Source organism: Malaya genurostris, chromosome 3 (genome assembly GCF_030247185.1).
Source record: "Malaya genurostris strain Urasoe2022 chromosome 3, Malgen_1.1, whole genome shotgun sequence".
Classification (NCBI taxonomy): domain Eukaryota; kingdom Metazoa; phylum Arthropoda; class Insecta; order Diptera; family Culicidae; genus Malaya; species Malaya genurostris.
This window is the reverse complement of record NC_080572.1, coordinates 35,918,824-35,931,118: the sequence shown is the minus strand read 5'-3', so window position 1 is coordinate 35,931,118 and position 12,295 is coordinate 35,918,824. Positions and strand designations below refer to the sequence as shown.

The following is a 12,295-nucleotide window of genomic DNA, read 5'->3' as shown; positions in this document are numbered from 1 at the left end:
TTTCGAGAGTTTTCTGACGAGAGATACTGAAAAATTCATTGAAGCAGATTGGTCTTTCATAAATATCACCTTCTAATGCGCCCACCTTAGCCAATGAGTCTGCCTTTTCATTGCCTGGAATGGAACAATGCGAAGGGACCCAGACTAACGATATCAAATAAGACCGTTCAGATAAAGTTCGCAAGTGTTCCCGTATTTTCCCCAGGAAATATGGGGGATACTTTCCTGGCTTCATTGCCCGGAGAGCTTCTATTGAGCTTAGACTGTCCGTGACAATGTAGTAATGGTCTTTGGGCAAGGTTTCAATGATCTCAAGGGTGTACTGAATAGCAGCTAATTCTGCGACGTAAACTGAAGCCGGATCATTGAGTTTGTGAGAAGCGGTGATGTTTTGATTGAAGATGCCGAAGCCTGTGGACCTGTTGATGTTTGAACCGTCAGTGTAAAACACCTTTTCATAGTTGACTGTTCTAAATTTATTATAAAAAATATTTGGGGCCACTTGAGGGCGCACGTGATCCGGGATTCCACGAATTTCTTCTCTCATGGAAGTGTCGAAAAACACAGTAGAATCAGAAGTATCCAAGAAATGAGCACGATTGGAAACAAACGAAGAAGGATTAATATTCTGAGCCATGTAATCAAAATACAAGGACATAAAACGGGTCTGAGAATTGAGCTCGACAAGCCTTTCGAAGTTTTCAATCACCATCGGATTCAAGATGTCGCATCGGATTAGCAATCGATATGAGAGATCCCAGAATCGGTTTTTCAACGGTAAGACGCCCGCGAGCACTTCGAGACTCATCGTATGAGTTGACTGCATGCAACCTAAGGCAATACGCAAACAACGATACTGAATTCTTTCCAGCTTGATGAAATGAGTGTTCGCCGCGGATCGGAAGCAAAAGCATCCGTATTCCATCACGGACAATATCGTTGTTTGGTACAGCCTGATCAGGTCTCCTGGGTGGGCACCCCACCATGATCCGGTTATTGTACGAAGAAAATTGATTCTCTGTTGGCATTTTTGTTTCAGATACCTAATGTGACATCCCCAGGTGCCTTTGGAGTCGAACCAGACCCCGAGATATTTAAATGTGAAGACCTGAGCTATGGTTTCACCCCCTAGTTGAAGCTGTAATTGTGCTGGTTCTCGCTTCCTTGAAAATACAACCAGCTCAGTTTTCTCCGTAGAGAACTCGATACCCATTTGAAGAGCCCATGTCGACAAGTTGTCGAGGGTATCTTGCAATGGTCCTTGGAGATCGGCAGCTTTGGGTCCTATAATAGACACAACGCTGTCGTCGGCAAGTTGTCTTAGCGTGCAAGATGTGTTGATACATTCATCAATGTTGTTCACGTAAAAGTTGTATAAAAGGGGGCTTAAGCATGAGCCCTGAGGAAGACCCATGTAACTGAATCGTATTGTCGACAAATCACCATGCGCGAAATACATGTATTTCTCGGACAACAGATTATACAAAAAGTTATTCAAAATTGGTGAAAGACCATGCTGATGCAACTTCTCAGATAGGATGTTTATGGAAACTGAATCAAAAGCCCCCTTGATGTCTAGGAAAACTGACGCCATTTGTTCTTTACGAGCAAATGCCATTTGAATTTCGGTTGAGAGCAACGCAAGACAATCGTTCGTTCCTTTGCCCCTGCGGAAGCCGAATTGTGTATCTGAAAGTAAGCCATTAGTCTCGACCCAATTGTCTAGACGAAACAGAATCATTTTTTCGAACAATTTCCGGATACAGGAAAGCATAGCAATCGGCCGATACGAATTGTGATCGGAGGCTGGTTTCCCTGGTTTTCGAATGGCAATAACTCTTACTTGTCTCCAGTCATGTGGGACAATATTATCCTCAAGAAGCCTATTGAATAAATTCAATAAGCGCCTTTTGGCAGAGTCAGGCAAATTTTTCAACAAATTGAATTTGATTTTGTCTAACCCCGGAGATTTATTGTTACACGATAAAAGCGCAAGTGAGAACTCGACCATCGAAAAAGGTGTTTCGTTTCTGTTTGATGAAGCGACGCGAATGATTGTCTGTTCCGAAACAAAGTCAGGACATACTTTTTTAGCGAAATCGAATATCCAGCGGTTAGAATATTCCTCGCTTTCGTTTGTGGTGTTTTTGTTGCGCATTCGTCGGGCTGTGTTCCAAAGAGTGCTCATTGATGTTTCTCTCGATAATCCGTCTACGAATCGACGCCAATAACCGCTTTTCTTCGCTTTAATCAAGCTTTTCATTTTAGCGTCTAATGCCGCGTAGTTTCTAAAATTATCAGGTGTTCCGTTTTTCCTAAACTCGACAAATGATGAAGTTCTCTCCGCGTTTAATTCTGAGCACTCTTTGTCCCACCACGGGTTGGGGGGACGGATGTTAGATTTCGCGCCGGGTACACGTTTCGTCTGAGCTTGAGTCGCGGTGTCGAGAATCAAGCCAGCCAAAAACGTGTACTCTTCCTCCGGAGGAAGTTCTTGTGTTGTTTCTAGATTCTCAGATATCAAATTTGCGTAGCATTTCCAATCAATGTTTCGTGTGAGGTCATACGAAACATTGATTGTTTCCGATGGTCTTTGTGGTAACCTCTAGTTATGTGGGCGAAATACTATATGCCACTTTAGTAAGACACAACCAATCTGTCTGGTATCCGGAAGTAGACTGCCAACCCCAAGGAGCTAATGTGCATTTACACGCTAACACTAAAATATACTTGTAGGTGTAATTGAGAACGAGTATCACATCTCCCTTTTTTTATTTGCAAATATCAAAAGAAAATATATATTCATTTAAATCTGAGTTATTTGAAAATAGCAATATCACGGACTGAAGCGCGCCGTTGGCTTTGGAGCACGAGATGATCTTCGCAACACAGCTTGCTTATCCGTTTCGTGCGTCAGTAGCGTGTCGTCAGATCGAAAGTGTTTCTCGTTGGATTCTTCAATTTTCCGAAGATGAGATGTGTTGCGGTCGAAACGCTTTCCTGTTTCAGTTGATTCCACAGTAACGTTAGGCCCATTTCTGCCTACTACTGTATATTCTTCTTTTCCGAAGTCGGTTGTTAGCTTATCTTGTATCGTTAGGTTTTTCATCAAAACAGAATCACCAGTTTGAATGTCACTCGTCCTTGCTGCTCGCCTGGCATCTCCTCGTTCTTTTCCTTCAAACTTTTTTTGAATGTCTCTGTCCCTAAATTCTGAGGACGGTGGAGTGGTACTAATGTCATCGATCTGTGGAAGTTTGAAGCGTACTTTCCTATTTTGAAGGAGTTCACTTGGTGTCATTCCAGTTGTTGAATGAGGTGAATTATTGTACTGGATTAAGTAATCGTCCAACTCGGTCTTCCAATCGCCGTATAAAGCATTCGAAATTTTCAATCTTTTAAGCAGAGATCTGTTCTGTCGCTCAACCTCTCCGTTAGCTTGCGGCCAGTATGGCGTGGTGTGATTTAAGACTACTCCGATCGATGTGCAAAAATCAGAAAACTCTTTTGAGACAAACTGCTTCGCGTTATCTAAGGTTATTGTTCTCCGATAACCCCATGTTCGGAAAATTTTTCTTAATTTCCGTACAGTTTCACAAGCTGTTATCTTGGACATAATCTCTAGTTCCATGTATCGGCTATAATAATCGATTACGACGAGTACGTATTCATTCGTGGGCAAAGGACCTAAAAAGTCAATTGCTAGATCAACCCATGGTTTCTCGGGTATAGTTCTTCTTGCCATCGGTTCCGGGGGATCAGCAGCATGCACTAAACGGCAGCCCTCACATCTATCACACACTCTAATGGCCGCATGATCCATATTCGGCCACCAATATTTATCTCGCAAACGACTTTTCATTACTGAATGGCCCGGGTGTCCTTCGTGAGCCAGCATACATATACGTTCTCGAAGAACCACGGGAACTATTAATTTTCTACCACGCATCAACAAACCATTGACATAGCTCAGCTCGCTTTGGAAAGGCGCATATGGCTTTAGACTCGGATCTTTCCAAACGCCCGACATAATCGCATCTTTTAATGTTTTCAACTCGTCGTCGATTTTTGTTTCATCAATTACCTCTGTAATATCGATGGCCGCCGCATCTTGAATGGCCCTAATGGCAATTTCTGTGCTATCGTCAAAATCGTTGTTATTTCCATCGCTGAGAATGGCTATGGCTTCAACCATCACGTGACGTATGAAAACTTCGGATTCTTCGTTCCAACTGGTATCGCTACAGTGGGCGGCTAGTCTTGATAATGAATCGGCCAAGTTTGCAGAACCCTTCCTATAAACCACGTTGAACTTAAAAGCTTGTAATCTTAAAAGCCAGCGCTCGATACGAATAGTAGGTCGAGAAGTAGCCGTGAAAATAGTTTCAAGTGGCCGGTGATCAGTCTCAAGTTCGAAAGTAATACCAAGCAAAAATATACGAAACCTTTCAACCGCCCATACAATGCCAAGTGCCTCTTTTTCAATCGGCGGATATTTTTTTTCCGTTTCCGACAAACTTTTAGACGCATAACTAATTACTCTTGGTAAATTTCCCTTGAATTGTATCAACACGGCTCCAAGTCCTACACCCGATGCGTCTGTTATTACTAATGTACGATCATTTGGATCAAAATAACCTAAATAATCAATTGATCCAATACGCTGTTTGAGTCGATCAAATGCAATCTGATGGATTTGCTTCCATTCGAAATGTGACGATGACTTTATCAGGTCTCTCAGCGGACAACTGTCGGTAGCTAAATTTGGAATAAAACGAGAAACGTATGTAACCAGTCCCATGAAGCTTCTGAGCTCTTCGCGTGATTTAGGAGCACGGCAGCTTAAAATTGATTCTATCTTATCATCTGAAGGTAGCGCACCCTTTTCTGAAAGTTTGTGACCCAGGAAAATGATCTCCGTTTTCTTGAACTTGCATTTGTGATGGTTAAGCTGAATTCCAAGTTCATCAATTCGTTGCACTACCGCTTTGAGTGCCCGATCATGCTCCTCTTCTGTTTCTCCGTATATCAAAAAATCATCTATGAATCCCACCATATTACTACACGTTGCGAACAAACTTTCCATCAGACTCTGAAACAATTCAGGTGCACAATTAACTCCGAAAAACAAACGTTTGAATCGAAATAGACCCCAATTCGTTATGAAGGTAGTAATATCTCGACATTCTGCAGAAAGCATTATATGATAATAAGAATCTTTCATATCTAGTAACGAATAAAAACGAGCATTCCGAATCCGGGAAAGGATTTCCTCGAATATTGGCAAGGGGTGATTTAACCGTTGAATTGCTTGATTTGCACGACGCATATCAATGCAAAGGCGTACTTCACCATTATCCTTCAAAATAGGAACAAGTGGTGAAACCCATGTCGTTGGTCTTTCGATTCGTTCTATTATATCCTGCGCCAACAAATCATCAATTTTTGCTTTTACTTTCCCTAGTAACGGTACTGGACATCGTCGAAGAGGTTGAATCACAGGTGCAATCCTTTTGTCTATCGGCAGCGTAAGCTCGACGTGTTTTATGTAAGGAAATGTTGCTTTCAATTCATCTGCATAGTGCACATCAGTTGAACAGTTTCTTAGGCCAATCCGAAGAACGCCTAGTTTTTGGGCAGTGTCCTTTCCTAGCAATGCTTGTTGGCCCTTTTCGATAACAAAGAATGTGGAGTTTATTGGTAACTTTTCACTTACGCCCTGTATTTGAATGTCGGCATCAAAAATCATTAAAAGTTTCAACGGTACTTTACCGTACGCGAGAAATTTTTTGTTCGAATCAAAGCGTACATTTTTTACTGTAACGTTTTGGAGCTGCATCATATTCCATGTATTATCATCAATAAGATTATATTTTGAGCCCGAGTCAATTAACATTTGTATATTAATTCCTCCCACGAGACACCTGATTTGGTCGTCCGATGTATTCCCAATATTGTAAACGGGCAGTTCCTCATACATACTGCTTGCTTCATCAACATTTATATTCAAAACATTTCGTGGTCGCTTGAAAACCATCGCACGTTTTTCATTTCCCATCGAATAAAATCGTTTTCCCGGGATTTCATTTCCAGTTTTAAGCTGAAATTTAAACATGTATTTGCATATTCTATACAGAAAACCTATCTAAATATTGCCTAAAGTTTTAATTACTTACGTTCGTTTTCTCACTAAGAGCTCTGCACACCGATTTGAAATGCCCTGTAACCCCACATCGCAAACATTTTTGATTATATGCTGGACATCTCTCTCCGGGATTGTGTTGACTGTAGCCACAGCGGGTGCACCTAAGCTTATTTTGCGAAAATTCTGGTTTCGTTATGTTCGCTTTTGTATAGAGACGCTGTACGTTCAGTATCGCCTGATGTGGTCTCTTACTCATCGCAGATGCTTGATATTTTACTGCCTGATATGAGTTGACAACCTTAACACAATCGTTCAAAGTTAAATTCTCCCTTTCCAGCAGCCGTTCGCGAAGATCCTCTGGAGCGGCTTGAATAATTTTGTCCATTACAGCGATTTGCCGACTGTCCATGGGAGTTTGTCCGAAAGAGCACTTATCGGCTTTTTGTTGAATTCTTTCCAAGAATTTTTCAATCGGTTCCTCTGCGTCAGCTACCATAGTCCAAAATAAATATCTTTCGAAACTTTCGTGATGTTTAGGAGAGAAATGCTCGTCTAATTTAGACTTCGCCACCATGTAGGGATCTATATTGTCGGCCTCTTCAACATCTCCTCCTGGGATTGAATCGAAAACAGTTTGTAGCTCCAATCCTCCCATTGCCAGCAGTTGGATTTTTTTGATGGAGCAGTCAACAATATTTGAAGCTGTCATGACACGTTCGAAACCACGGATCCAACCGGTCCATGCATTTCGCACTTCCGAAGTAGGCAAATGCCCGAATCGAAATTGTGGAAGATTATAAACCGCTGGATTAAAAGTTTGTGTTGTTTGAAGAACAAAAACATTTTGATCATTTTCATTGGTCGGATTTTGATTTCTCTGTGCCATCTTAGGGAAAAAAAAGTATCTGAAAAAAAAGAGTGACAACTCTTACGTCACTTATCAACTTCAATGTCACCTAGCTTTTCCCGTCTGTTTTTTTTTTTTTTTTTTTTTGTTGAGAAAGTGTTCAATGGCTCTTTGGAAGAACTCTATCACCAGCTTTTTAAAAGCTTATTTTTCAACCTTGCACTCAATTGCAATCGGCCTGAGCTCATTTTTTCACCCGAGCTCAACTTTTTTTTTTTGCTCGTTTTTCGTTTCCTTAATGCGTATATTACCTGAGCTCAACTTTTTTAGCTCTTTTTTTTTTATGCACAATAACCCGAGCTCAACTTTTTTAGCTCGTTTCTTTTTCGCTTCCTTAATGTGCAATATACGAGTATTTTACTCTGTCATTTAAGACTCGCCGAGCTTAACTTTTTTAGCTCAATTTGTTATGCATTTCTCATTTAATGCTAACTTTTCGTGTTACTTCACTTCGAACGGCCATGTCTTTCACGCAAGTGAACTTGGGACTTTCCTCACACCACCATCTCATGTCAGCCACGATGGGGTATTTTCTAAACTTTGAATAATTTTGAATTATTCTTACTTTTTCAAAATATTGCAATGTTCAAAACTAGGAACAAAATATCCCTCTCGTCGCCATTTATGTGGTAACCTCTAGTTATGTGGGCGAAATACTATATGCCACTTTAGTAAGACACAACCAATCTGTCTGGTATCCGGAAGTAGACTGCCAACCCCAAGGAGCTAATGTGCATTTACACGCTAACACTAAAATATACTTGTAGGTGTAATTGAGAACGAGTATCACAGTCTTAATCCGGTGGCGATTGAAATTACGATAGGCAGATGATCGCTACCGTGGGGATCAGGGATTACCTTCCACGTGCAATCCAACCGTAGCGATGTCGAGCAAAGGGATAAGTCTAGCGCACTTGGTCTTGCTGGTGGTGCAGGAATTCGTGTCATTTCTCCCGTATTCAAGATTGTCATATTGAAGTTGTCGCAGATATCATGGATCATAGTTGATCTGTTATCGTCGTGAAGACAGCCCCATCCCGTACCGTGTGAGTTAAAGTCTCCTAAAACCAACGTCGGTGCGGGAAGAAGCTCTATGATATCATTGAGCCGCCGATGCCCAACCGAGGCTCTTGGGGGAATGTAGATGGAAGCAATGCAAAGGTCCTTGCCTTTGATTGTAACATGCCATGCGACAACTTCAATACCTGGTATCGAGGGGAGGTTAATGCGATAGAAAGAATAGCACTTTTTGATCCCCAAAAGTACTCCTCCATAGGAATCATCTCGATCCAGACGAATAATGTTAAAATCGTGGAAGTTTAAGGGTATTTCAGAAGTTAGCCAAGTTTCGCACAATGCAAATGCGTCACATTTCAGATTATTTACTAGAAATTTGAAAGGATCTATTTTTGGGATGATACTTCTACAATTCCACTGTATAACAGTGATCGTATCCGTGACCTCGGTGGGTGTCTTAGCCATCGAAGGATACGATCGCTGAAAGAAGGGGCCATTTTGCAGTCAACTGCTTCAAGAATGTTTTAGCTGTAGGAATAAAAGCCATTATCAGGCTTTTAAGAGGTTCAGAAATATTGAAAGTAGACATGATCCAGTCCACAATATCAGAGAATTTAACAAACCCAGTATTTGGTAAATTTTCTGACTGATCTTTAGGGACTTTCGGGGGTTTTGAAGTCCCAGGAAGTGATGGAAATTCTTGCTCGGAATTTAATTTTCCAAGGCCTGGAGCTTTTTTCTCTGGTTTTTTGCCATCACTACCAGTTGTTGTAATTTTTGGAAACCCATCAGAGGACATCTTCAAACCCTTACTAGGGAGCTTTTGAGAAGATTTATTTCTTCTCTTTCTAATTGATGAGCTATGAGGGACAGCCGAAGATGTACCTTCGAGGGGGTCATCATATTCGCTCTCGTCAGTTGCCAAACAAGCGTACAGGTTTACTGGAGGCGTAGCACTCTTCAACATTTCAGCAAAAGAACGCTTTGAATGTTGCTTAAGTGAACGCCTCATCTTATCCTGGCGCAATTTGTACGCGGGACAATCAGAGAGGTCATGCGGCCCCTCCTTACAGTAGAGACACTTTTCATTGTCTCCACTGCAGGAGTTATCCGCATGACTCCCTCCACACTTTATACACCGGGATTTATTGCAACAATGGGATGCTGTATGTCCCAATTGTTTGCAATTGGTGCAGTTCATGACCCGCGGCACAAAAAGACGAACAGGTAAACGGACTCGGTCCAGGAGGACGTAATTAGGCAAAGCCGAGCCAGCGAAAGTCACCCGATACGAGTCTGATGGGATATAGGACTTAGTCCCATCCTCAGCGGTCGATACTGAACGCAATTGCTTGCAGTCCAGTATCTTAACGTTCTTGAGTAGGGGGTTTTTAAAATCGCCTGCCCCATGCTTAAGAACGTCCTCGCAAGTCAGACTCGGATCGGTGATCACGCCGTCTATCTCGACTTCGCGAGCTGGTACGTATACGCGATACTCCCGCGTGAAATGCTCACTTTGAACGATCTCATTAGCCTGTTTTGCACTGGCTAACAAGACCCTAAGCTTGTCCGGGCGTACTTTCTCAATTTTTTGTACAGTATTGTATCGCGAGGACAGGTCTTCAGAAAGTCTTAGAAGGTTCAATTTTTTACCGTTGGCTTTGGTCCGGATGTAAACCGCATATGGTCCGGCCGGGAGTGCAAGCCCATCGGGATAGCTTCTAATGCGAGATTTATTGCCATCAGAAGCATCCATTTGATCATCTAGGGGAAGGTCAGGCAATTCTGTGCCTTTTGTCATGGCACGGAAATGTGTCCGTGCGGGTAAATATTAGGGGGCAATAAAAATCTAATGGTACTGAACAACAGGGAAAAAGAAAAAAAATACTTAGCTTTAGCTCTCGAAGGGTGATCGGCCGACAAGGCCCGGTCCTAGGCAACCGGTGAATATTCCAGTTCAATAAAGTGCAAAAACCCTCTTTGAGGAAAAAGCACTTTGTTTTTAGTCTCTCACTACACTGTCCAATGAAACGTTTCTCTTTTTGTCACTATAAATATTTATCACTGTTTCTAATGTATATATGTAAACGATATACGCGCAGCGCCCAGCTGGCGCTGGCTAACGGTACCACACGCTGTGCTGCTTTACACAAGCTCACAGTCGGCCTTGAGAACGGATTAATTAGAACTATCACTCGACCGCACTGATGCAGATAATAGAATACGGAATGACCTTGATAACGGAATAAAACAATTCACCACGCGATTGGAGAAAGCAGAATTTACGTCCGATCGATCCGATAGTCACGGCACGAATGATTTTTGTTACCTTGTTCCACATCAACGGCTCGAACAACCCCATGGGGCTGATCCTTGTAGTTTTTTACTATTTTCCCGTTAAAAAAATTTCAGTTTCAATGTGTCCGCAATTTTATTTGCATTAATTACCTGCTGGAGTTTGGGAATGAAGATTGGAAGAAAGATAAAAATCAACTCAACAAGGTTCCTGAACACACAGACGCAAAGGGAATTGAGGGAGCCACGTGGTTGACTCTATTTTTGAGCGTTCGGGACCACATAGAGCTGTCGAAAAGTATCATAAAAGAAAGCAAGCTCTGGGTTATCTCCTTTCGGAAGTGGGTGTAAACCCTGCAATAAAGCAATCTCGCGTAAAAGTAGCATATCGGGCGGTACAATGAAGAAAAAAAAATGAGCCGTTAAAAGGCTATCTATGGCAGCATCTCAATTTGTCATTTTTATTGTTGTCCATTCTTCGTTTCTACCCTTGCCGAAAGCAATCATCATCATACTCATCGTCTACCAGTAACAGCAAAATGATGACATATGGTTGCCTGATAAAAAAAAACATTACATACATAACCATTTTTATACATTTTGGATTGCGAAAACACCGTAATTATACGATATTTGAGATTCTCTAAGATACTACGAAACAGCGGGGATTGAATTCACAAATCAGTTGACCAAATAGCTGCCTGGTGGCCGGAAATAACGTCTGCAACGAATAGTCCGAGAAAAGACCGGACTGATATGATGCGATTGCTGCTGATCATGTTGATGAGGTAACTATTTGCTAAGATGCAAGTGCTGCTGCAATCGGGTGGGAACTTTTCTCTTGTTCATTTGATGACCGGTGACAGATGGCGGCACCGGTCCGGTCGAATTTGAAGCAGGCGAAACAATAAAGCTAGTGACAAGTTGATGACGGCAAGTGCCAGTTCAAGAATGGCACTAGCCATGCCGGAAGTGGAAAAGTTTTTCTGTTATAAAATTGCGAGTCACTGCTGATGAGGAATCAGGAATCAGAACAAATTGGCTCAAATGGCACGTTCCCCTTGATATTTGGAGATTTGTGCCTTGCCATCAATTTGTTTTTAGCATCAATTTCCCGATATATAAGAGGGAAGGATTGAAAGGAAATGGTAAGGGTTGGACTGGGAGGATGGGAAAAATTGACGACACAAAAACACATAAAAGCCGAAGTAAATTCTGCACCCCTAAGGGATGCTAAACAATCTGCTGAGGATCACATTTAGTGGAAGCAGAAGTAAATTCTGAACCTCTACGAGGTCCCGAACAGTCTGCTATTAATAAAACCTCCAACCCCCGAGAGGATTTAGAGATCTTACAAAAGCGACACCATTCTGCACTCCCGGAAGAATGCAGAACGATTCGTAGTATGTACGAGCAGAAGTAAATTCGGTACCCCCTGAAGGATGCCAAACAATCTGCTAAACCCTATTTAAGGTGAATACAGAAGGGATTCATTCACTCCAGGAAGAACGATGAACCCTTCTTACTATAGCTCCTTACCACATTGGGTGAGAAACGAGAGAATATCCTTCAATTTTAGCTCCGCATACACAGACTCAACCATGTATGGAGAACCAAAAACCCGGATACGAAGCTGCGTCAATGCGGGACAGTTACATATCAGATGATATGAAGTACCGTAATCGCATTCACACAAATCACACGAATAATACTCAGCACGTTGAATAGTAGCCATGTGATAATTGAGTTTGCAATGTCCAGTCAGAGCTTTGACCAGAATACTGCAATGATGCTTGGAGAAATGCAGTAGACACTTTGACATTTTCAGATTTAAATCTGGTAGAAATGCTTTTGTCTGAGCGCAAGTTTGCAAGCTTCGCCAGTAGCTGGCATGTTTGGATGCAGCCCAAGAACGAATCTTGTGATTCATC

The 12,295-nt window shown here is 42.0% G+C and overlaps 1 protein-coding gene across 1 annotated transcript; it reads right to left on the bottom strand.

Annotated features, from left to right (window-relative positions):
- Positions 1 to 2,602: 2,602 nt before the first annotated feature.
- On the bottom strand, positions 2,603 to 7,153 carry LOC131435487 (uncharacterized protein K02A2.6-like). The gene is made up of 2 exons (XM_058603415.1): positions 6,177 to 7,153; positions 2,603 to 6,100 (listed from the first exon to the last, which is right to left on the bottom strand). The coding sequence occupies exons 1-2, from the start codon at positions 7,029 to 7,031 to the stop codon at positions 2,837 to 2,839; spliced, it is 4,119 nt and encodes a 1,372-aa protein (XP_058459398.1). The 5' UTR covers positions 7,032 to 7,153; the 3' UTR covers positions 2,603 to 2,836.
- Between the last annotated feature and the right edge of the window lie 5,142 nt (positions 7,154 to 12,295).